The sequence below is a fragment of the Amblyomma mixtum genome, chromosome 9, assembly GCF_055824585.1.
Source record: "Amblyomma mixtum isolate Tamu chromosome 9, ASM5582458v1, whole genome shotgun sequence".
Taxonomy (NCBI): domain Eukaryota; kingdom Metazoa; phylum Arthropoda; class Arachnida; order Ixodida; family Ixodidae; genus Amblyomma; species Amblyomma mixtum.
In genome coordinates, this window is record NC_143020.1 from 61,326,278 (window position 1) to 61,352,129 (window position 25,852).

The following is a 25,852-nucleotide window of genomic DNA, read 5'->3' on the forward strand; positions in this document are numbered from 1 at the left end:
CACATGGCGCCCACCTGATTAGCCGCTGCTGTGACTCTCGAGCTTTTTGCATTTGTGGAATTGTAAGTGCACTTCGAGCAGTTTCTCAGCTAGCGTTATGGACAAGAAAATTGATCGGCTTGGACGAGATGTCAAGAGCTTAACAGACATGTAAGTTATGGCGGAAATAGTGCTCTGCGGTTTGGCATGTGCTTTGCTTTGTCAAGCTTGCTTGCAGATTTAATAAAAGTTGCTGGCATTTGTCGCTGACCCTCCTGACAGTTCTCGGGGTGAACTTGAAATTATGATTGTGTGGAATTGCATCCTGTCCGCCGTTACTGCTCGTTAGGGCCGGAGTCTTTGTCAGGCTGCGGCCTTTAGCTCCTGCTTGATTGCGCGTTTGTTATCTCTATAACAAACCAATGAATAAACTTCAAAGTACACAAGACGAACGCTAGAAAGAAAGCAACGCTAATGCTTTAGCGCTTTCTCTCTAGTGCAGTATTGCATTGTCTCGTGTTGTCGCTCGAAGCTTGTGCCTTTTTTATTATTTTATGGCAGAGGGAGAATTTCTGTGGTCAAGAAAAAATAAAAAGCTGAGTTTCTAGCGTTCCGTCCATACCACTCCCCTCTTTCCCTTTCGGTTCAACCCCTGGTTACAATCGCAGAGTGAACAAGAGTGGGAAAAAGCCCCAAAGTATTTCCCAACGCTTCGACAAGAGGACTAGTCTTGGACAGATCCGCTTGTCGAAACGTTGGCAAGCACCCTAAGGCTCCCTTGTTCACTTTGTGAGTGTCAAGAATCCTACCATAGACCCCTGCTTAAAGTGTCCTAGAAGCGTTCTAGAACACTGTATCATGGTGTCAAATGTCCTATCTGGCTCTGATCAGACTTGCACCAGTGCATAACATCACAACATGTACAATAATATATTACTGCGTGGCTTGTTTTGATACCCCTTGCAGCTAAAGCAGTTAGGTTTGGTTTAGTTAGGTTAAGTTCACTGTCAAAGAATTTAGTGGTAGTGGCTGTTCTTTCTGCACATAACTCCAAGTACCTTTAACAGGTCGTTCGGGGCAATGCAAACTACACCCTTCAGTTCACGGCTGCATGCTCAGACTGCTAAGCAATCAAGCTGAGGCCGCTGCGGTGGCTCATTGGTTATGGCGCTTGGCTGCTGACCCGAAAGACGTGGCTTCGTTCTCGGCAGCGGCTTTTGAATTTCGATGGTGGCAAAATTCTAGAGGCCCGTGTACTGTGCGATGTCAGTGCACGTTAAAGAACCCCAGGTGTTTCAAACTTCTGGAGCTCTTCACAACGGCATCCCTCATAGCTTGAGTCACTTTGCGACGTTAAACCCTCATAAACTCATAACCAATCAAGCTAATTTTGCAATTTCCATGTTCCGGAAACTATAGTGGGCACCTGTACCAGTGTACAGCATTACAAAACGTAGACATATTAGTTGCTGAGTGGTTTTAATTTGTCAGCTTTGGTTTGTTGTTATTAGGAAACTTAAGTGACAGTCACTATTATGTGTGAACCACGGCTTGGACTAAACTCCAGCAGCAGTTTTTGTTCCGTCTGGACGAAACCCCCCCCCCCAAAAAAAAAAGAAAACTTAAGTAATGCATGAACTAGCACAGCAGCTGGTTTTACTCCTAATGGAAGGTGCTGATTCGTCGATAAATGTGTGCTTGAATTATATCCTTGCCAGCGTGGTTTGACGATCTCCTGAGGCGTGTGGTTATTGTGGTCGAGTCATTACACCTTGTCAGGTATTCTGAAGGTAAATTAGGTAGCGTCAAGCGATTCACTGTAAGGTCCCTGAGCCTGCCGTGGCATTGCTATGCATCGTACAGAGGTGAGTGCACTTGTCCACAGCGCTTGTGCAGTGCTTTGCGGAGGAAAGGAAGTGAATTTGAAAGCGGGTACTAGCTTTCACATAACATTTACGCTCAAGCTGAGTGAGATAGACATAAAAGTGTCCAGGCACTAGAACTTAGCTCCTGTCAAAGATTTGCTCCGCAGTACACTGCTCGAGCACTCTCGACAGGTATGTAGAGTACTATACCACAGAGAGGGTTGCACACGCCATATCACTTCTCCATTCATAGAGGGTGAATCTATCCGGGGGACAGTTTCTACATCTAGACCGCCGCAGCGTAACCACAGTCGGGCTGGTGCAATTGCCCACATCAGTGGTCATGTTGGTGCAAGGCGGGAAGTCTTGATTTGGAGTTCTAATGCTGCCAGATGGCTGGCCGTCCTGGGCTGGATGACCGGTACGGTTGATCTGCGTGGAATCCTATTCTCTGCGGCTGCCAAACAATTTTTATTGCTGACTAAGTGGCCATCGCGCCAAGAGAACTGTTTGACCTGTTTTAGCCGAAACAAATCTGATAACCTTCAAATCGCGCTGAAATGCACATTTATCTGCTTACATGTTTATAGTATCTATTGTATATCTTAGATGCCTGGATGCCCTCGCTGCTTGCACGGAGGCCGAGTGGTTTCAGAATGTCCGTTTGCCGCGGGAGTTGGCCGACCTTTTCTACGTAAAGCTACAGAAGCGCCATCTAATCAACGACCGGCTTCTACCTGTGGTACGTTTGCCGATGTTGGGCACCAGTCAGATTTGATCAGCACTGGACATGTGGCATGGTATCCCACTCCTGCTCGGACATTTATAGCCTGTAGTGCACGAATAGAAATAAAATAAATATGTCTAGAAATGGTTGACAGACAACTCTCAATCTAGTTTAATTGGGCCGATGGCCTGCAGTTCTGCATAAATAAAAATAAAATAAATATGTTTAGAAATGATTGATAGACAACTCTCAGTCTTGTATGTTTAGTTGGGCTGATTACTGTACAAAAAAAATGCTTGCACAAGTCACGAGTAGATAAGCAGATTAGATAAGCATGAAGCCTTTCCCTCTGGTCGTGGTCCACAAACATGGCAGCTGCTGTGTCACTTGTGCAAGCCATCCATTGTACCATAAGTGTACACAGGCCTCTCCTTTCTTTCCCTTCTACTTTCATGTAGCTCCATCTGTGAGTTTCTTTTTGCACTGCCAGTTTATCAAGCGTTTCGACTTGTTGGTGCAAACTGAGAAATGGTGTTTGTTGAGGCTGATTGTTCAGGAGGGCATACATTCTTGTATTGTTCCTTGTGCCTGTTTAAGATGGCCCACGAGTAGGCACCCAAGGACTGCTGTCTAGGACGGTTGGTAGAAAAGGGGCTTCAATGTGTGCACCCTAAGGAGAGATGGCATCTAGCTCTTCCAAGCGTGCATGCCTGCACTTCTCAATCAGTTGTCTTATTCCTCTTCGCTGGTGCAGTAATATGGACGGCGTGAAATGTTAACGCTGCTGCCTTGATTATTTTCTTATCTGTCTCGGGATTTCAGCATGGCGATGCCTGCCTCAAGTATCCATCCACTCTCCTTTGCAGGTTCTACATGCCTTATCTCTTGAAGCTGACCTGGCTGGGTGCCCCATCACAGATAATGGACTCATCAGCCTTAAACCCTGCACGAGGATCAGGAAACTGTCTCTCTCCTCAACAGCCAGTGGCTGCAGCTTCAGTGAAAAAAGTGGGGTGAACCTCTTAGTGCTTTTACAGTGCTAGCTGTATTAGCCTAGTTCCCCTGGTTTCGCGTTGTCGTCGGCGTCGTCCAATCCACATGCCCCATTGTGCAGCAAAAAAAAACATAAAAATGGCGAACAGCAAATGTTGTGTGGCGTATAATCTTTTTTTGTTTGGACGTGGCAATATGGTGGCATTCTTGTCTGCATTGGTCAAAATGAATCGAAAGTCCACATAGTCTTTTGCGATAACAGTTGAAAAAGGGAGCTTTGACAAAAGATGTACTAGCAACGCTCTTTTCATTGGCAGAAAGATAAAAGCAGATGCCCGAAAATAAAAGGTGGTCTCCACTGCCTACTTGCAGCACTGTAAATATTTGCAAATCAGTGTCCACGTCCCTAACCGTACATGCTTGGAATGCATGCCTGCTCACTGGTTTTTACGGGAAGCAGTGAGCCTACGAACCTCTACCACTTTGGGGCCGAGCAGTACATCCTTGGGCCAAGTGGTCCATTTGTCATTTCTGGCGCTTGATGGTGATGACCGTTTTTTGTGTTTCGGTTTGGTAAACTGCCACTTTTTGCGCGCAATTCCCAACACCTTCACTTCTGTTGAGAACGTCGTCTCTTGTTTTTATGACTCTCCTTTGACTAGTACTTGAAAAGTTTCTTCTTATGGGGCAAACATTTTCGTTGTAGTTGGCCTTGAAGGCCCCTCGGGAAGCAATGCAGCACTGTGGCCCCTGCCCATATGCGATACCCCAGGCTGACCTGACTAGGGAAAATCAGCAGTTACCTTTTCTTGTGCTCTTCTCCATCTTTCACTTTCCTATCCTCTTCCTCGCAACTTTGCTGTCTTCTCCTCCCTTCTTGGATTTTCCTCTGACAGCCAGGGTTAACCTTGTCTGAATTAGCCTGCCTTGGTAACTCCATATTTAGTTATAGTGGTGATGCATAGCTGGTGCAAGAAGGGCTACTTGTGTTAAGCTGCGTCCCGTAGTTTGGCTCTAAAGTCAGTGGCTCTCATCATTGCCAAAGAATAACTAATATAACGTTGCTCTTCTTTGCTCCCTCCGCGAAACTGATAGTTCTTCTTAAAGAGGGAACTCCAAAGAAGTATAATGTGAGAGCGAAAATGTCGCACCATGCCCTGTTTTGCCTCTTCTAGTAGAAAAATGTCTTTACTGATGCTATTGGTCTAGGCTACAAGGCCAGGAAAATGCCTAGTGGCGACTTAGTACTGGAGCTGTGAGACAAGTGCCAGCTGAACAGACTATCAAACATAGTGCTCTTTGACAAATACTACCAAATAACAGTAACTGCATAGTGTACTATAAACACAGTACGTGCGGCTTGTATCTGATGCGCAGCAACAGTGACTACCTCTGCTTTGTTCGGCTAGATGAAACTGATCAGCAGATGACGGACACACGCAAGCTGGCTGTTTGCGGACAGCCTTTTGGTTTCCGTTGGCTGTAGGTCCATGTGATCGTGACGTGATTTCCTGTCAAGATCCGAGTGCTTGCTAAGAAGCAGGCTGCCAGAGCATGGTAAATCGAAGAGGCCCACTGTGATCACTGGCCGTGCAGTATGCATCTACTAGTGCCGTGTGGTTGTGGGCCCTTTGTAAGCCTGACACAAGTGGAAAGACCATCTTCTCTCTTTATTGCGGCAGTATCATGTATTGTTGAAGCCGCGCTTATATTTTATAATAAACTGGCAGTCTAGCCTGTCGCTGTTTGGCTTCCAGAATTTGTAATGTGTGAGCCTATAAACAAATCGTAGCATGACACAGTCACTAAGGAAGTCTGTTTGTACACTGGTATGGTATTACATGGTATGGCATCCATATGTGCTGCAGTATTTATTTTATTTATTTATTTACACAGGTCTGCTAGACTGTAAGTGAGGCTGTATACAGGAGTGGGAGATGAGAAAAAAAAAAACATAATGTGACATGCGTAAAACAAATCAAGGCACAACAAGCTGCCTTCACAACCAACCCTGTGACCCAACCCAACCGAACCAACCAACCCAAATACCGACACTTGTATGCTTAAGCGATGTACAGCAAATGCATATCCTTTAGTTCGGGACAGCATTTTGCTAAAGGTGCTTAGATGGAACTATTACTCTAATGTGCGGCCCTTTTTTATCCGTTTCTTTTTTTCAGGCCTCCTGGAGTCTTTCAAGTGCTTCCACGAGTTGCAATGGCTCGAGCTTGTCGGGATGAAGGGCATCACGCCAAGTGTGCTGCAGCTTATCGCGGAGCAGAACAAGAGGCTCACTGTTCTCAACCTGAAGGAATGCGAGAACGTCGACGATTCATGCCTCGAGCTGCTTGGCCTCCACTGTCGTCTTTTGCGGTCTGTCAACTTCTCGTCCACGCAGGTGTTTCCTCCAACTTCATTTGCTTCCTTTTGATGTCTTGCATTTCGCAAGCTTTTCTGTCATTCTTTGAGGAGTACGCCTTGTAACTTTGCTGACTTGCCCATTAATCATGCCTCCCTGCATAATGAGTGAACTTGTGTGATAAACGCATTGCTTATGTAATCATTAACCCTTTCAGGCGCTTTGTACACAATTGCGTAAGTGGCAAACTTACAGCTTTTTCTGAGAAACTGGAGCACTTAACAGTGATTACATTATTTCACTCAAATTGAGCACCCTTCTTGTTGCAAATAAATTGTTTTTTGGTACCATGTAGCGAATGCAGTAAGTAATATTTCACATAACAGTGAGCTAAGTATAGGTAGCACTTTGTCCACCGTTTTTGTGCAGACAGATTTTGCCGCGAGTGAAAACATCGGTGACTTTTGCTCAGTTTCGAGCGTAATGTGAATCTTCGAAACAGAAAGTAATCCCACGATCCCTAGGTTGTTTACCTGACACGTGAGAACATTTCGATGGCACTATTGCTAACAAGTCTGACACTTTGTACGGAATTCTCCACATCATTGTAAGAACTGACCTGCTGGTCTTTCACACTCGCAAACTAACAAATTCCCTTTTTTGAGGCCTGAATATACTACTTAGGTGAAAAAATAATTGATTTCAGTGAAAACAAAAAAATGGTGCCTGAAAGGGTTAAAATTTGGGAAAATTTAAATTTTCTAAGGTGCAAATTATAGCCTGAGTAACAAATGCATCTCTCCAGTCATACTAATTTTGTTTGCGGAAAAGTGTTCCTCACGTAACTAAATACAGCACTGGGTCAAGTATCTGTGTTTGTGTTGGTGCTGTCGTCCTATTTTGGTGCAGTTTGCGTTCTTTTGGGAAACTGATCGCTCTTTCTGGAGGTAAAGCTAACAGATGTCGCTGTTTGATCTGAGCATAACGCTGCTGTGCAAAGTCAGCTTAAAGGGGTGGAAGACCATGTTCAGTGCAATACGAAGTCCGCAGTCGAGAGCATTGCTGTGGTGCTTTTGAATCCTACATCTAGTACTTGCATAATGTACCCATATGCAAGATGCATCCATAGCATTGCTTGTTATAGTTTTTGGAAAATTTAATTTGACAACACTGAAAACTTGTATGTAATAAATGTATCTCACAAATTACCAACAATTTTTTTATGCAAAAGTGCAAAAATGTATTCAATATGCGAGCAAAATGTGGAGCATCAGAGATTAGGTGGAAGGGGGGGGGGGAGGGGGTCGGGTTGGTGGAGGGGTCAAATTCGACTAGGTGTTGCGTGTCCCAGAAAAAAGAATCTTTCTGAGCTTCCACTAGCAGTTTCATTTGACCAGTTGGTCCGCACTATGGGGGGCTGAAATGTGCTTCAGTTTTGACCCATTTTCACACTGCAAAATTTTGTTTAGGCCTCTAAAAAAAAAAAATGAACTGTTGGTGTCTCGCGTTGCGAAACTGAAGAATTGCCGCCGCGGTGGCTTAGTGGTTATGGTGCTCGGCTGTTGACCCGAAGGACACGGGTTCGATCCCGGCCGCGGCGGTTGAATTTCTTTGGAGGAGAAATTCTAGAGGCCCGTGTACTGTGCGATGTCAGTGCACATTAAAGAGCCCCTGGTGGTCGAAATTTCCGGAGCCCTCCACTACGGCGTCTCTCATAGCCTGAGTCGCTTTGGGACGTTAAACCCCATAAACCGAACTGAACCGAAACTGAAGAATTGGCTTCCTTAAACCCTGGATATACTACTTAGATGGAAAAATATTTGCTTCAAATTCAAATAAACAGCAGCACTTGAAGAGGTTAAGGAAGAACAACTGTTTGCTTGCTTGCTACGCTCTCACTGACACTGGCACCCCTTGTAATGGCTGGTTCTGTCTCTGTGTGAATTTGGTGGAAGTCTGATGACCAGTTAAGCTATCAAATGTCCCTTCTCTTAAGGATCCATTGGTGTGGCGTTAAAACAGTGCATCTGACTGTCAACCGGGCTCTAAAACATGTAGTTACGGCTCACCTGCTGACTAGAAAACTGGAGTCTCGTTTCCTGGAAGCAGTCATTCATTCTGTTCCTTCGAAAAAATTTTGAACTGCTCAGAAACAGGGTTGCACTTTCATTTTCAAAGTTTAAACTTGAAAGACCGAAGGTGTTTGGAAAAAAAAATCATTGTGTTCGACTTCATTTTATTTTGTTGCGGAACAATTAAATTGAAGGAATGTTGATGGAGCCGAAACGCTAGAGGCCTATGTACTGTGCAACGTCAGTGCATGCTAAAGAATCCCTGGTCGAAACTACTCGGAGCCCACCACTACAGCGTCCCTCGTAGCCTGAGTAGCTTTGGGGCGTTCAACCCCATTACACCATAAACCAATTAAATTGAATGTTACAACTGTTTCGTTGCGTCTCTTTCTAAACAGATCACGTCTCGTGGTGTTGCTGCACTGGTCAGGGGTGCGTGTAAGCGGACTTTGGAGGTAGGTGCAGTGTTATTTTAAGAATTGTTTACCAGTGACAGCACTCAGTTGAACAGAATGGAAAGTTGGGCTAGTTGGTTGCTGTTCGTGATGAATAAGTGGCCGCAAACGTTACGAAGACACAGAAAGAAGACCACAGGACAGGCATCGCTCGTGTCCTGTCTTCACCTTACCTGTGTCTTGTGTTTCGCGCTACGTTTTTCGAAGATCGTTTTCACAGCTGGTTTATTGGGAAACCCCAGGCTAAAAGGGAAATAAGCTATCCGCGCAGTTTTTGACTTTTTTCTTGTTCTTTAACCTAGATTTGTTAACTGATAGTTTTTGTTGCTACCTTTGACATCTTTTCTTATTCAGGGGTTCATTTCCTTCCCAATAAACCAGTTGGAAAAATGGCACCTGTCCTGTGGTTTTCTTTCTGTGTCTTCGTAACGTTTGCGCCCACTTATTCATCATGAGCATTCAGTTGCTTTGTTAAAGAGGTAGTAGAGACACCAAAATTTTTGTAGTGTATTTTTCCTTTCAAGTGACATGAAGACATTAGTGAGCACGAATCACCACTTGGAACTTGCCGGCGCTCAGCACCTATCTTGTAATTGAATTTGTCTTTCTATGCAGTTTCGGTTTCAACAGCCAAAAGTGAGCACCAGATGACATTAGGCATACAAGATTCTGCATTTTAATAGCTCTTTATTTACTTGCTGTCATCCGGCTTCTGGAGCAGTTTAGAGCAAGGTTAAGAAGTTTGAAAATGGCAAAGCATTGGTTATATTGCCGTTTTTGTATGCCTCACATGACCTTATACTCACTTGTGACGTTGCAACTATCGTCCAGCAACTGAAACTACAGTTCATAAATAAGTGAGGTATTGAGCGTAGGTGAATTTCATTAATGATCCATGGTTACCAGTGTCATACGGATCATTCCAGAGCATAAACACAATCCGAAAATTTTATGTACCCCAGGTAAAGTAAATTGTACAAGTGGTATTGGAACCCCTGTAATGAATCATCATCATCAGCCCCTGTAATGAAGGATATGGAAAATTCCACAAGCGCGCTTTCCCGCATGGATGTTGCCCCAAACAAGATGGCTGACCATGCGTTTCCAGCTGAAACAAAGCAAGAAGGACTGGTTTTTGTTTGATTCTTCCAAAATACGTTTCTTACGTTCTACCCACATCCTTAGCACCTGTCCTGTAGCCCGCAGTTTTTTTTTTTATAGAGAAGTCGGCTGTCTTGTCTTTGGCAACATAGTTGTGCGGGAAAGCACACTTGCAGAATTTTGAATGTCTCTTACTGATCAGTAAGCGTGTTTATCATGTAAAGTGGGGGTTTCCTGTCTAGGTTCCTTGGAGAGCTTTGATTGGTTCCCTGGGTGCCTAAATCCATTCACGCATCAACCCCTATGTTTCTATGTATTTCATTTTGGTCTGACCATACTATAACATTGCAGTGAAAGCAGTGTAACTATCTATCAATCAATCAATCAATCATTCAATCATTTATTCAGACATGAACTTGTATGCACAGTACATGCCCGCGAGATGAGACAAAAGGAAGAAGCTGTTGGCATTCTTCCTGACGAGGCCTCACCTCAGGTCACACATCAAAGACAGCGGGGGGATCAGAATTGATTAAAACTCAACAAACTCTTTCGTTCAATTTTCACAGTAGTTGAAAGTTAATCAAGGCACATGGCATTACAAAAAGAAAAGAAAAAGACCAGTACCGCTACAGTTCGCAACACAAAAGAAAAACATGACAGGAGTCAGGCTATCACTGTAAACACTACATATCACAAGTATTTGATGGGTCAGTAGTACGCATAAAGAGCATTTTCTTTTTGAAATGACAAGTGGTTTTGCAAGTTTCAGCTGCGTCAATTATGGAAGGATACACACTGCAAACTGCAGAAATTTGGTTGTCAGTGTGTTGGGTGCCGTAGTGAATTGCCATACATTTAGTCATTGTACATTGAAGGTGAGCATTTTTCTGAGGGGGCCATGTATTTGCATGCCCTTTCTTGCATGCCTGTTATGAAGGAAGGAACACAGAGTTCCTCATTCCTTTTTGAAAGCTGTTCGGGTTTCGCTGAGTCTGAAAAGTTTGAGAACTGTTACAGGGAACCATAGAGTAAAACTTTATCGGTTTTAGGAAGTAGAACTGGACTAACCCGAAAACTGTTTCTTTGTGCTGCAGGAGTTCATCGCTGACCGATGCATGAACCTCGATGACGATGGCATAAAAGCGCTTGCTACCAACTGCAAGGCGTTGCAGATTCTGAGCGTGGTAGGCTGCGAAACCCTGGGTAAGCTGCGATTTCTCTTGGCGGTGGTAACTCCTTAAAAGGAAACTACGAGGGTTTTCTGAACATTTTCAGTTGTTAATCGCATCGTGTGCTTTGGAGGCCCCTCTCCCTGCTGCGCAAAACCGTTTTTCAATGTACCTACTAGAAGTATTTTAAAACAGCAGAAAGCTGAAAACCGAAATCAAAACGGTTTTGGCCTAACGTGGATCAAGTATCTATGTTTGTGTTTGTGTTGGGGCTCTCATCCTATTTTGGTGCGGTTTGCGCTCTTTTGGGACACTGAGCCGCCGCGGTGGCTCAGCGGTTATGACGCTCGGCTGCTGACACGAAAGACGTGGGTTCGATCCCGGCCGCGGCGGCTGGAATTTCTTTGGAGGAGAAATTGTAGAGGCCCATGTACTGTGCGATGCCAGTGCACGTTAAAGAACCCCAGGTGGTACATCACGACATACCAACCTGTGATGTCACGGATATTGTCCCAAAACTTATCGTTGGGTAAATGTACGGCAATGGTCAAAGGCACCAAGAATATAGCCACAAGTCTGAAACCGGAATCAAGCCGGAAAACTAGAATTGCCCAGATCCCAATAGGCAGCGCAGCTCCTTATCCAAAAGGAATGGTACTGGAAGGAATGGCACGGAAAGTGTTCTGACACAGCAGTCTTTTAGGCTCGGGATACCGTATTTACTCGCATAATAGGCGCACTTTTTTTTTCCAGAAAATCAGGCTCAAAGTTCGGGGAGCGCCTATTACGCGGGGTAAAATTTCCGGAAATTTTTCGACTCGCAGAATTTAACATACCGCATAAGTGTACCCGTGTACAGGCCGCACCCTATTTTCCCGAAGGAAATATTAAAAAAAAAGATCCGTGTAAGGGCCGCACCCAAACTTTCCACGACCCACGCGAGAACAGCCTTCGAAATGCACGCGCCGTGGCCTCCGCGATCGGCTCCGCCTGCGAGCAACGGGCGTGTGATCGCAGAGGCCACACACGCGCAAAGGAGCGCCCTAGGCCGAGCTCATCATCATCATCATCAACTTTTTTCTCCGCCGCGAGCTTTTGCTATCCATATCAGCATCGCCAGCTCCATTTTATTCGGTTTATTTATTTATTAGCAATGTTTATTATGTTTATTAGCAAGCACCTTAATAGCTACATGGCTGGGAGTTTGCTCTCGAACCCGGCACGCGTGCGGCAGGCCGGAAATTCGACGTGGCCGAGAAGTGCGGCAGTTGCGACTGCGGCATGCCTAAATTTTCGTACGCAACTCCCATCACCGAGGTTTTCGTGGGCCAAAGTTGGGAAGGTTTCCAGCTGGAGATGAAGCTTTCCAAACAGACTTTTAAAGTGAGCATCCCTGTAAACTGTGTGCGACTGTTTCATGCGATGTCGCTGTACGTGCTGTGGGTCCGCAGCAGCTGCGACGAGAGCAGCTCTAATGAGGACTACTAGTCAGTTAAGCAAAAACTTTGTTAAAATAAAGATTAGCGGTATGGGGAGGGGGGGGCGTCAGCTTGCAATCGTGTAAATACAGTATTGATCACAGTGGTAAGTTTGGGGTGTGCCTATTATGCGAGTAAATACGGTATTTGCAGCTTCTATGATCTCTCGTGTGGTTTTGTCAATGCGCCTGCACAGCATGCTTGTTACTGGTGGCTGTAATTGAGAGCTTCTGCGTTTGTCTGAAATGACCAAAATCCAGCTGGAAATTTTGTCCTTCAGCAAACGCAGAACGGCTATCAGCGGCCATGTGTCCACCGACGTCACACACTCAAGGTTGCCCGTAGAAATCTCCGTCATTGGGGCCACAAGTTGGGAACCTTTAAAATTTGCACCGCAAAAAAACAGTGTCCCACGGTGGAACTTGACTCAAAGGACCAGAAAACTGCGGAGAACGTACTGTGAAGGTTTGAGTAAAATCAGGCAAGGTAGAGAAAAACGCCGGAGTTGTCGTTTCATCTTTGGGCAATCAAATGAAAAGTAGACTAAGAGGAAAATTGTCCGGTGATTTGACTTTCCTGCAGTGCACAGTTAAGTCGTGATGCATGTAACATTCTTACACAGTACGGCACAGTTCACAATATGTATGGTATATTTTTAAAATTTCTTCTTCTCACCTCGCCTTGAAGGCTCATTGTCTGCAGTAGATGCGTTTCTGCAGAGGCGACATAAGTACCATATAAACGCGTGTGAGGGCCGCACTTTTTTTTTCCAGATTCGAGGGCCAATTTTCGGGGTGCTGCCCATACACGTGATTTTAGAAAAAAAAAATTTTCTTTGAGTAAAACCACATCAATCAGGGAATGAATGGCATTTATTCTGCGTCCAATCATCACTCGTCGAGTATTTCGACTCTGAGCTGGTGCTGTGCTCTGGTGCACGCTCATCCCAAAAGAAGCCGCGCAGCATGTCCACAGTCAACGTGTAGCCGTTGTTCCGCACTTCCATCACATAAGAGAGCAGCTCTTCTTCCATTTCGGGAAACTCGCATGGCTTGCCTTGGAAAGCACGCTTTTTGCAGCTTGTGTTTCTCAATGCATCCTTCTGGTTGCACCATCGTCGGACGCACTCCTCGGCCGCGTCGAATTTCCTGCCCGCCGCACGCTTGCCGTGTTCGAGAGCTAACTCCCAGCCGTGTAGCTATTAAGGCTCTTGCCCATCGTGCTAAAACTGCAAAGCTCAGTGGCAGCATGCGAAAGCTACAACCACCACAACTACGATGAGCACGCTAACACGCTATAAAAACAACAAAAGGCTGGAGCTGGCGATGCTGATGTGGATGTGATGTTGATGTGGATGGCGGGAGATTGCGGCGAAGAAAAAAGTTTGATGATGATGATGATTGCTGCCTCGGGTGCCATCCATGGATGGCACTTGGAAGCTCCTGTGCGCATGCGTGGCCTCCGCTATCAAGCACTCTGTGATCAAGCACACTTTTGCTTGCAGCCGGATCTGATCGCAGAGGCCATGGCGCGTGCATTTAGAAGGCTATTCCCAACTGGGTTGTGGAAAGTTCGGGTGCGGCCCTTACACGGATTTATTTATTTTTAAACATTTCCTTCGGGAAAACGGGGTGCGGCCCTTACACGCGTTTATATGGTAAATGTGCACCTGTTCTGGTGCATCTGCACATGCTAAGGACCACAGGTGGTCGAATCCATCTGGAGCCCACTACTATGGCACATCTCATAACCTTTTATGTTGCTTTAGCATGTAAGGAAGCCAGTTTACTTTTAATTTTATTTTTATTGATGCTTTCTTTTGATTCCTTCTTCTTCCTCAGATATCGAAGCAGCACTGGGGCAAGTGTGTCCAAAGGCTCAGTTGTCGTGGTTTATTTCATGCTGACAGGGACTGGCAGGTGAGACAGCCGTATAATGCTTATTCTTTCTTGAATTAGCCACCGCGGTGGCTCAGTGGTTATGGTGCTCGGCTGCTAACCTAAAGGACGCTGGTTTGATCCCAGTTTGATCGATGGAGGCGAAATGCTAGAGGCCCATGCACTGTGCGATGTCAGTGCACGTTAAAGAACCCCAGGTGGTCGTAATTTCCGAAGCCCTCCACTACGGCGTCTCTCATAGTCTTAGTCGCTTTGGGACGTTAAACCCCATAAATCTAACCTAACCTAACATTTGTTAATTTGTGAGCTAGTTTTATTTGCAATCCAGCAGTTATTTGCACAAGAAAAAAAGTTTAAGCACGCTGTTTCCTCTGTGAGAGAGTAATTACAATTAGGACATTTGCAGACTTATTTTTTTTCATTGTTTAGTCGAGGCATTGGAAAGTCATTGTTGTAATTTGCAACAACCCTCAAATGTCTGGAATTAATGGTGAGGTTTTATTTTTTCTTTTGCGGCATGTTGTCATTTCATGGCATTTTGCCCTTGTGTCGATGAAGTTGACATTTGGCTTAAAAGATTTGCTTCAAATACTTTTTCTTTTTGACAGTCTACATTTTAATGACTTTTCTGCTCGTTAATATCCTAGCAGCGAAGTCGCAGCTTATCTCGGATTAGCTCATATATTTAACATTTTTTTCCATCACTTTGTATTCACAGCCAAACCTTGCACCTTTTCATATTCTTTCGCATTGCCACATGGTTGTCACCACTTTATGTGCAACTTAACATCCTGCATGTTTACAAGCTCATCCAGTTTTTCTTTGCTACCTAGTTTTACCCACCGTGGGTTTACTGAACTCTTAACTGTTTGCTTCAACTGGACGTAGCTAGCACAATAATATATCATCTGAACTTATGGTCGCAAATAAAAACGTCGGCGATTCTTATCTCAAAATAACTTGCTTTTTCCTCAAGTTAAAACAGGATGCAGGTACCAGATATTCTTTGGTATATTCGTATGGTATACCACTCAGAGAAACATTTCTCTCAGCTTCCCTGTTAAAGTTCTGTACAGTGTACTGTTACACTTTCTTCTGTTAAAGGAGAATTTTTCAGATTCCTTGTTTCTGCATAATTTACAAACTTCTTTATTTTTTGTGATAGGAGGGCTCCCCCCATTTCTTACTTTGGTACTTCCTGCTGAACTTGATCTATAAACATGCTTTTATGAGTATTGTTCAGTCAGTGATGAAATGCCTAAGCCGTCAGAAAAGAGTTCAGCAGACTCTATACTGGGCTATTTTTTTTCGTCATTTGCAGATTATTTTCAAAACTGTGAGAGATACGTCTCTGCAGGCTGATTGTACAGTATAGTGGACATTATGTTCATGATAGAGCTTAATAATTAGATGATTAATTAACTAATAGTAGCTAATCAACTTTTGATTTGAGTGGGCAAGATTATATTGTGAAATTGAAGCCCGTGAACATTGAAAGTGAGCCCATTTTTAAAGTTTTTTTCCTCTGGTTTGTGGTTTGAATTATCGCATGTCAAAAATACAAATTTGAAAGCTCTTTGAGTTTGTTTTTCTGCATTGTGCATTTGTAAAACGATGTTGCTCGCATTTCTGATGCAGCAAATACAGACGCTGTTTGTGTGTTTTATGAAGCAGAAGAAGGTGATGTGATTTCAGTGAGAATACTATGCATTGCAGCACCATTTATAAATGTGCAATGCTTGAAAGCTATATCAGCAAGCATTGAAATCTGTAATTTTGATATTCGATATTTCAACCATATTGCCTACAAAAAAAAAATTAAATCTGGACTCACCTTCGATGTTGATGGCCTTCAATTTTGCAATATCATCTTGCACCCCAAAACCAAAATAAAATTGATTAGTTCATTTTGGTTAATAATTGTGTAATTACGAGAATCTATTACATATGTATTGTCCCCCTTGGTATACAACCCATCTGCAGAGACCTCAGCAACATATCTGTTTTTAAAATAAAAATATATGAACAAAAAATCTCCCTGTATACATTTGAGAAACTAACATCATTGTCTGGCATGATGAGCGATGTGTGAGCTAATGTACACAAACTCCTATTGTGTTAATGGTACAGTACAAATGATACATGGCTATCTACAGTGAATGGCACACAGAACACTAGAGAGGACGAAACTGCAGGCATTGTTAGTTACGCACCTGCAAGCTAACTGGCCTAGCCTTCCTAACTTCTCAACTAATACTGATACTTTTGTATACGTAGGGCCTTATTTTATAATGTTTTTTTTTGTCTTCCTTTCATTTGGTGCTGTCATTGGTCGGGGCTTATGTCTTGCGCATAATTTTATGCACGAGGTGATGTGCGGACTGTTGCTGGCACACAAGATTTCTTCACTATCACTTCACTTGAGCATCTTAAGGAAGAACACCGTGCAAATATTGAAAAAATCAGAACAAATATAGCTAGCTCATTCTAATGACAAAGGCAAGCTAAAAAGAAAAAAAGGCGTCAACACCAATGGCTGATTTCACAGCTAAACTGCGGCATGTGGACAGTTTTTTTTTTCTTTGATGCTAATCCCGGACGCTAGGCTATGTCACCATTAACTTAAAAACGATGATCATCGAGTCCATTGCTATGTAGACATCTTGAAATTTAATTGAATAGGGGGGAAATTATTCGCTTTAATTGTCTGAGCAATGATAGCTACTGGACAAACACCAACACAGCCTTAAAGAACCAAATAATAGAACTTTACTAAAAATGAGAATTGGACAGAATTGTTCTCAGTTTCTCTTTAAGCGCTACCCTGCCTCTTGTCAAATCATTAAGGACAGCTCAGACATGAGTGGCTAAAGGATAGGCTGAGTATACTTTTTGACTTGTGGATGTGTTATGCATCTCTCATTCTTCAAAATGTTCTATGCAGGTCCAGTTGTTCACTCTGACAAGCCCATCGTCAACGAGCGCCTTGGATACTCATTTTTTATGACTATTCGTATTCTATTTTTGAACTAGTCGCTGTTCATGCATTATGTTGCAACAGCAAAGCTTGTTCAAGAAAACAAGAATTTCTCAAGCATTCTGCTGAGCAGCCAAGATTGAGCAGGCAAAGCCTCCCTGCTTCATTCATTAACATTGTATTGAATACATGTATATAGGTTGTAAATAAAGGCTAGATGAGCTGTTTGATTCCTTTTATAGTTCTGAAGAAGCATCGAGGTGATGTTTCAGTGAAAATGTGACATTCTGCTAAGTAGCCAACCTTGGGCAGGGAAGCCCTCCCTGCTTCATTGTAGTGAATCCAGCTGTATAAGTTGTAAACAAATGCTAGATGCACTGTGTGGTTCCCTTAAAACATCAATTGAAGCAATGTTTCAGTGAAAATATGACACACTTTGTAACAAAGAACTTGTACAAAAAGAACTTTCATCGTTTTGCAAGCGGTGACAACCAAGCTTAAAGTTTTAACAACCAGCTTGTCATAAACTTAGTGAAGTGGCATAGTCTTCGGTACTCTACAGAAAGAAGTATTGGACTGGTCTGAAATGTTATCAGAATTTAAAGACCAGGGAAAAGCATTGCATGAGATGAATCCATACCAAGTACAGGGGAATGTAAAGAAAGCGCCATGCTTCCCAGAAGGTGGCATTATGCTTTCATGAGCCGTAGGTAGCAATACTTCCCATATTTTAACTTCTTTTAGAACCACTGCTGATATTTCACTTTTGAAGTGCACTGCTATCTCATTTATTCGAGTATGGTGTTTCTGAGATGAAATTGGATTGAGTTTTTTGATAAGGAGCTAAAATTGTGGTGTCATGTCGTAGTGTTTTGTACTTTGCAGGCTTCTTCAGATGTATGTTGAAACTATGTACTGCATACCTTGTGGCGAAGTCTCCAGTTGGCTGTTTACTCTAGGTCATCTGCATTGTTTTTATTAACACCTCATTCCTGAAGCGATGAGTCAAAAGTTCGCCGATCAGACTTGACCCAATAGACCACGAACATCCGCTGGATGCCCTGTTTAGATCCGAACATTCGCGAGCCACAATGGATGTTCATGATACCTCCTTTCTTCGCAATAATCAATTCACTGTTAATAAACAACCAGATATCCACTTTTGGAAGTCCGCTGACAGCGCACCAGTGGATGTCCCGTGTATTCAGTCTTTCCGGACGTATGAATTGTGCTGCATGGGTGTGGTCGTACGCTGCACTTCTTTTTTTCTCTAACAGTTTTTATAAGCACATATGTAAGGTTCAGTTTCCAGAGCTTATTGACACGTTTTGTGAGGATAAATAATTGTCTCGGTAAGAATAGTTATTTTTTCTGAGCTGATGTGCACCATGTTTCCACTGTTGTACTATGGATCACAAAAAACCACTTCCAATTCTGTCAAAGCCAACCAAATATTATTGCGTCAAATGCTTACTCTGCGTCTTGGAGAACTTTTTCGTGAATATGTGCTGAGCAATCTACTTTATTGTGGTTGCCAGTTTCACTGCGCTTTTTGCGGGCAGAAGCACTTTTTCTGGTGCAAAGGCATGAGACTTACAACCTCTGTGAATATAGAAGGGTAGATGCTTGGGTTTGTTGGTTCATGATTCGGGAAAAAAATTTGGTGCAAAAAATGCAGTGTGTGTGGCCATCTTTATCATCCCTTGCCTTTTTTTTTCTGCAATGTTTTTTCCTTTTGTCAATAGTTTACAGCTCAGGATGTTTGCTTTTAAGCCATGCTTCTATAGCATCTGTGGAAGTCATACCCTTTGCGCAGGAACTCCCTTGGATGACATCTGCAGGACGTCCATGGAAGTTTTAATATTCATTGGGAGGGGGCAGGACCAAAAATCTATGCCATTAAGAAAAAAGACGGCACTATTCGATTCTGTGCAGACTACTGCCAGCTGAACAAAATCACTCGGAAGGACGTCTACCCCGTGCCTCATATCGATGACTCCCTTGACTGCCTGCAGGGAGCAGAGTACTTTTCTTCGTTGGATCTGCACTCTGGGTACTGGCAGGTGCTGATGGCCGAAGTCTGTCGCCAGAAAATGGATTTCACCAAGCGTGATGGACTGTATGAATTAATGGCGCGCCCTTCGGTTTTTTGCAACGCTATGCCACTTTTTAGCACATGATGGACAACATCCTCCGCGGACTGAAATGGCACACGTGCCTCTGTTACTTGCCATCTTCTTGAAGACTTTCCATCTCAAATCTTTGCCTTGACAGAGAGACAGGAAAACTTTTTCACAAGTGAGTTTTAGACCCTGATGTGTCCCTTGGCCACTGCGCGGTCCCGCACTGCATCAGATTGGTCATGTCGGGACATGACGTACGCAGCTCGAATCACCGCAGCAAGCTACGAAGTCAGGTCTGCAGACGTTAGCAAGGACCTCCAGCTGGAGATGGCATGCTGTGCCTGCGGGGGAGGATCACCTCGAGAGTGTTCTTCAATGTCTCAGCAACGCTCCTGCAGCTCAGTAAAGAATTCTTGTTGCATTTTCGCCCGCCAGCTGACCGTCATAGGCCGCGTCGTGTCCATGGACATTGTCATCCCAGACCCTGCCAAGTTCCGTGCCATTACACATCTGTGAAAGAACTCCGAAATATTAATTATCTTTGCTGTTTTTGGAATCTTGCTGCAATTATTGCCTTCTTGACAATACTTAATTCTCGCCGGCAGCCACGACTTGTCGGCCTGGCCTCCAGCTTTTATACAACGCTGCGCCGTCTTCTCACATCACCTCCGTTCTTGCGTCATTTCGACCTTTCTGCCCCTGCAGAACTCCACACGGACGCCATCAGCATCGGGCTGGGTGCCGTTCTTACTCAGCGCAAACCTGGTTCCCATGAATATGCCGTTGCTTACTCCAGCCCTGCACTCACAATAGCCGAAAAGATAAAATATTTGGCAATATTTGGACAATCACAAAATTTCTCCCTTACTTATATGAGTGCCAATTCGATTTTATCTCAGATCGCCATGCTCTTTTCTGGCTGTATTCTCTCAAAGATCCATCCGGCAGCCTCTCGTTTTTGTTGGGCTATCCGTTTACAAGATTACGACATGTAGGGAATTTATCGCTCCGGTCGCAAGTACGACTCGGTTGCCGACGCCCTCTCCAGTTCACCCATGCCCCCTGATCCTGCGCCACCGTGTGTATCTGGCCTCACGCTTTTTGACACCATTGATATTGCTTCTGAGCAGAGCAAGGATCCCTGGGTTGCTTCTTAGCGCACCGCTCGTCATGCCTCCATTATAGGCAACGGGCAGTCGTCAGGAGCCGCCACGATCGCTGAACAACCAGCGCCATCTAGCGGGCAGGCGGGGAACATATCGCAGGATTGCTCCGCCGTAGCAGACGGCATGGCAGCCTTGCGCGAGGCTGGCAGAATGGCGGTGGAAAGCGTGCCGATGGTTATATCGGCGGCCTTTCGCGATTTGGACGATTTGAATTCCTTCTTCCGAGGAGCGAACTTGAAAAAGGGCAAGCTTTTGCTTGAAGCCGGTCACGTGCACAACGTGAAAGAGCTCGTGCTTTCAAGCGGCTCCGAAATAAGGGGGAAATGCATGGCGCAGACCCCTGCTACACGGGCGTTTCGAATGCCTTCCAACCGAATGTCATTCGACTCGACTGCCGAGCAAACGCTGCTACACGAAGTTTTTCAACGGCATTCGGTTCAGATGACATTCGAGTCGACGGAGCTCCGCGGAGACATTCCAGATTTTTGCCTTCGAAACGCGAGCACAGCCCGAAGCGACCGAAGCCGTCGCTGCCGCCGTCGCTTCGTCCCGCCCACAGCCGCGCGACTGCTTTCGGCTCTGTGGCTGTTCATTTCGATACCCGCTACTCGCTTTTTTCTGCTGTTTGTTTAGCAAATAGTTCATGTTCCGTCTAAGTGAGTGCTTGCAGATAATAGTACACCAACGAACATTTACCGCGTGTGCATGAAATTTCCCCAGGAGTGCGCTGATGAGGACGACTGTACTCATGCTGCTGTTTACATCGCTGCGTATGAACAGCTTGTACTGGTTTGCAAGACATAAAACGAAATATGCGCTTTAGTTCTATTAAATAATCTCCTCTCTTCTGTACCGGTTGTACCCGTGCCTGTTTACGCAGTGCGACAATCTGTGGGAAGCGCCGACACGATCGCTCGCCTGAGAAACACTTGACAGCCGGGTTGTTGACATCGCGTAGGACCGGCGCTTCTCGCTAATTTTCCCGGCTTCCTCCGACATGCCCCGTACTTTATTTTAAACTACTTTATCCAGAAGCATGTTTGGTGACCGTTCGCGTTAACTGAAATGGCTTAACTTGATACCCACAAGCTAGCGACGGCGACGACTGCTGCTGGCCGTAAAGCACTGCTCGGCAGCCCGAGTCACACCGCCGCTTCCCGTTCATCGTATGCTCGTCCTGCGATGTAAGCAATAGTTGCTTTCATGTCACTCTTGTCAAAACTACACTCGTTGACCATTTGCATTCGCTAAAACTTGTGAATTCGTTCTTCACAATCACCGATCCAACCCTGCGGGCTCGCCAGTCGTCGCTGAAGGGAACGGAGTCGTCGTCGACTGAAATTAATTTGGCAAGTGGTTGTCGCTAGTGAGTGTCCATGTGTGCACATGTGAAATATAGGCGCTCGTTTCGCTTATTTCCAATCCGCATAATGTATAAGCGCGCATGTATTCGCACCGTCACCTCAGCGCGTTTTCGCTCAGCCGCCGAACTCCCGAGGGCATGAAAGCTGACCGTCCGCTGATCGGACTAGTCGGTGTCGTTTAGCCAAAAAACTTGTGCCACTACAATAATATTATAATAAACTAGATAGTTCGCTATAATCACATGCTGCTGTTCACCGTGATAGTGCCGTTGTCGGACTAGCGTGACCGTAGTCGTCGTTGTACACTGAAAACGAGCTGAGAATTTCGAATGCGTTTGGAAAGTGCCGTGTAGTACCGCGGGAGTCCGTCGAGTTCGAATTCCATTCCAAGTCTCGACTGCCATTCGACTCAGATGTCATTCGAAAGTACCCGTGTAGAACAGGTATAATCAACGCGCCGCCGAAGAGCGTGGAGATCTCGAGGTAAGCTACGTCTGTTCATCGCTTGTATTTTTCTGGCTCGCATCTCTCATTGTTATTTCAGATTGACAACAGCAGGAGAATCATTCGTATTTGACCCCGGCATTCTTCGCAAAAAGAGTACGCAGCCCAGCCGCGGCGATCAGATGGCATACGGAGCTGACTGCCAATGCGTGCGACGGCGAGCGTATCCTGTCTCCGCTGCGCTGCTCGCCGCGAGAGGCGCCTCCGTCGGCGCCGGAGTTACGTTCGCCCGTTGCCTATAGAGCTCTCCTTTGTCAAGCCCATCACTTTATCGTGCGTGACCAGCTGTTCTATACTGTCGGTACTACAGTGGCTAGTCACTGTTTTGGAATTACCTGTCGGATGGTCGAAAATGGCTGCTAGTAATTCCAGTAAGACTGGAGAAGCCCACGGGCTGTGAGAGGGCTGTATCACTCCACGGTGGAGCATGTCAGTCATCTGTGATGCGGTGCTCAGTTTCTGAGTTAAGGTAGGGGCGGTGGCGCAAAGAACCATGTGTTCCAGTGTCAATGTAGCGCCACTGTTGTACGACCGAACGAAGTACGCGCAGATCTGCTGAAGGAAAGCGAAGAGCTGGGCGAGTTGGAGAGGCGGCTCGCTCCGCGACTGCCGAACAGAGCAGGCGTGCGCGGATGCTCCCGCCCCACCGTCCCCTGCTATTGAGCTGGCAGCTGATACACTGCCGGCTGCCTGGGTCACCGCTCGCCTGCTGGCCCGACGGTTTCGACGCCACCTGAGAGCGTGTTTTCTTTGTTCTCGGGCCACGCCGCGCCTAAGCCTAACCGCCATATCAGCTCCCAGCGTGGACTCCGCCTGCGTGGCTTGGCCACGTTAGGCTCTCCTGTTACCTGCCACCGCCAAGACAACGCAAAAATGTCCTGAGTATGACCTAAGGATGCCCTTGTCAGGATGTTCAGACGTCCTGAGGTTGCCTCTAACTGGTCCTAAAGCAGTCTAACTGGGATCCATTTTTCCATCCGTTGCACATACTCGGGATGTCTTGAAGATCATGTTTGGGGACGTTTTCAGTACTACTTTAGGATTTATATCAAGTTTTTTCTCATATGAGGGCCACATTCAAAGCTGATCTAAAAGAATCTAACCAGAATAAACAGAAAGAAGATACACAGCACGGGTTTACCATTAAATTTGCTGCCTGAATCGAAAAGCAGAGTGGTCCCGAAATCTGAATAATCCAACCTCATCAGAAGCATACGGTACATAAGACCACGTGTAAAAGCAAAAATATCTTGAAATACCTCCTCAAGACATATATTTTTGTGGTCACGACGGTTTCGTTCATTACATCACTATTGCACACGCATTTCTTCTAATAATCCTGCAATTTTAAACTAATGAGAGCCGAGTAGGAGAGATGAAGCTTGTTTTATCTCAGTTCAATTCCACAGTAATGCTCTGCGATAGGACGATTGTTGGACACTTCAACAATTTTTATCTTCGAGTCGTCCACCAAAGTAGAAACTGACGACCTCCTCGCGAGAAAATTTAGCCATCAATGCACTCAAAAGATACTCAGAATGTCCTGTTCGGGATGAGGACGTTCTGACCATTTGAGGACATTATCAGGACGTTTGGTATTGTCTGGGCGTCTTCAACTCTAGAAAGGGCTTCCGGGAGCTCGCCTGACGCGGTGGGCCCTTCCAGCGGTCTCCTACATTCACCGCTCTTGGACGACCTTCATGGCGAAGAGACCAAACCGAAATGAACGATTCTTGTTACTCCTCCTCCCAAGACCAAAATCAAGGCACCCTGTTTTCGGCGTCCAATGCATCCGCGAGCCCCAAATCCCACGAACCCGCGTGGGGGGGGGTGCTCTCAGCAGGAATCCGGGGAAGAATCTCTGCAGGGCAGCCCGGAAAACACAAAACTCCTCATCTTCAGAATCCGCCAAATCCGTAAAATTTCCAGACCTCATCCCAAGTGGAAAGAAACTATGTCGTGCCCCCTCACATGGGCGTCCACTACATCTGTGTAGATCTGCTATGTGCGGTTATTTCCTACTTGCTAATTAATTTATATTGGGTGGAGCTAAAAGTTGTCCATATTGCAACTGCATTTATTAACTGCGTTTTGATTGTATTTTGTAGTGTGTGTTTTGTTTACCTCTTCTCATATTTTTCATGCATTATGTATGCTACCTGACAGGTCGATGCCATTGCTCTGTAACCGTTTTCCGTCCTTGTCAAGCTGCAAGAGCAGCTTTTTTCCAGGAAATCTTCCCAGTCATTCCGGTAAAATGAATTCAATCAAATTCAATTAATTTTCAACGATCTGCACGGGTAACCTCGCGGGCGTGACGTAACGAACTGCACACCCGTCAAAACTAACTCGGCGCTTGCGGATGTTGGTGAAACTATCTGTTAAAGTACGGTTAGAGGCTGGGGAAGTGGACGGCGGTGTGCTTAGCCCGGGACTCCATTGGCGAAAGCTGCTGCCCTTGCTCGTTTGATAAGCTGGCGTTGACTCCCTTCGCCCGGGCTAGGCAGCGCTGCCTCCCACCTCTCTCGCGTTGGGTGTTATAATATCATTGACCTGTTTTTTCTTTGGCAGGCCCATACCATATGGTACAGGTCTGCCTTCTCCCAGCAAAATTTGCGTTTTGATTCGATGGAATCCGAGTTTATGGTGTGTGGTATATAAGAGCTGGGGAATGTCTGAGTCGAATCCATGGAGGTAAATATGTTCGTTTTAATGTGATAGTGTTAAAGGCCCCCTTCTCCAGAAAACGCGGCGTCGGCGTTGTGAGCGAAAAATCACAAGCATCACTCTGACAGGTGGTAGCTGGCAGCTGACATGGCCGGGGAAAGAATGGTCGTAGGGTTGTGCGACGTCACGTGGCATGGCCGATTTGGGAGGAGCTGCCAAATCGGGCTTCTCAAATAAAATGGGAGACTGAGAGGAATTAAACTCTCCAGAACCCTTTCATTCCGAGTCGTACATGCTCCCCTTAGGCCACGCAGGCATGGCCGTATGGCTCGGTTAGGCGGGAATTTATATGGGAGTTAACCCAACTAAATCTATCGCGTCATACCCTTAACACGGAACTTAAGTGTCTGCTCCAATTTTTACTAAGCTTTTGCTTGCGGAAGGACAAAAGTTCGACCTTGTTTTTGGTCATTTAAAAACAATGATCGACGCTGTGACACTAGTACCTGGGCGCCAGTTTTTGCAATGTGCGCGCAAGAGAAGTTTCGTGGGCAGTGTCAGTGGCGTACGTAGTATGTTTGTCTGACGTGACATCACACTTTGGAGGACCACGAGTTTTGGCTTTAAAACTAGCTGGTCGTTGGTTTAAAACTATACAGCGGCTGCAATTTATTTCAGTGTTAAACAAGCAACTAGCCTGAACACGAAATGTGCTGGTTTTTATTATTTTATATTTTTTGCCTATTCCGCCTTTGAAGGAGTTTTGAAACACCTTCCGAGGAGAGGACATCAACTTGCTCAGTCACTGCGCTGTGTTGTCATCAACACCACAGCCAAATATTACACTTCTACACGCAGCAGAGGACCCATAATCAGTCGCGAAAGTTGGCGGGCCCTTCCCGGCGACTTTCACATGCTCGCACCCTCCTCCGTCGCTCGCACCGGCGTCTAC

At 45.3% G+C, this 25,852-nt stretch overlaps 1 protein-coding gene across 1 annotated transcript; it reads left to right on the top strand.

Annotated features, from left to right (window-relative positions):
* The first annotated feature begins 4 nt into the window (after positions 1-4).
* LOC149329273 (protein AMN1 homolog) lies at positions 5-17,306 on the top strand. The gene is made up of 8 exons (XM_089560185.1): positions 5-150; positions 2,454-2,586; positions 3,438-3,579; positions 5,745-5,962; positions 8,394-8,450; positions 10,649-10,757; positions 14,043-14,120; positions 17,044-17,306. Exons 1-7 carry the CDS (start codon positions 98-100, stop codon positions 14,105-14,107), a joined length of 777 nt encoding a protein of 258 aa, XP_089416311.1. The 5' UTR covers positions 5-97; the 3' UTR covers positions 14,108-14,120; positions 17,044-17,306.
* The last annotated feature ends 8,546 nt before the right edge of the window (positions 17,307-25,852 follow it).

Excerpts from the sequence above, each read along its gene's own strand:
- LOC149329273 (XM_089560185.1), top strand. The coding sequence starts at position 98 with ATGGACAAGAAAATTGATCGGCTTGGACGAGATGTCAAGAGCTTAACA. Across the intron at positions 2,587-3,437 it reads ACGACCGGCTTCTACCTGTG|GTTCTACATGCCTTATCTCT; the intron begins GTACGTTTGCCG and ends TCTCCTTTGCAG. Across the intron at positions 10,758-14,042 it reads GGTAGGCTGCGAAACCCTGG|ATATCGAAGCAGCACTGGGG; the intron begins GTAAGCTGCGAT and ends CTTCTTCCTCAG.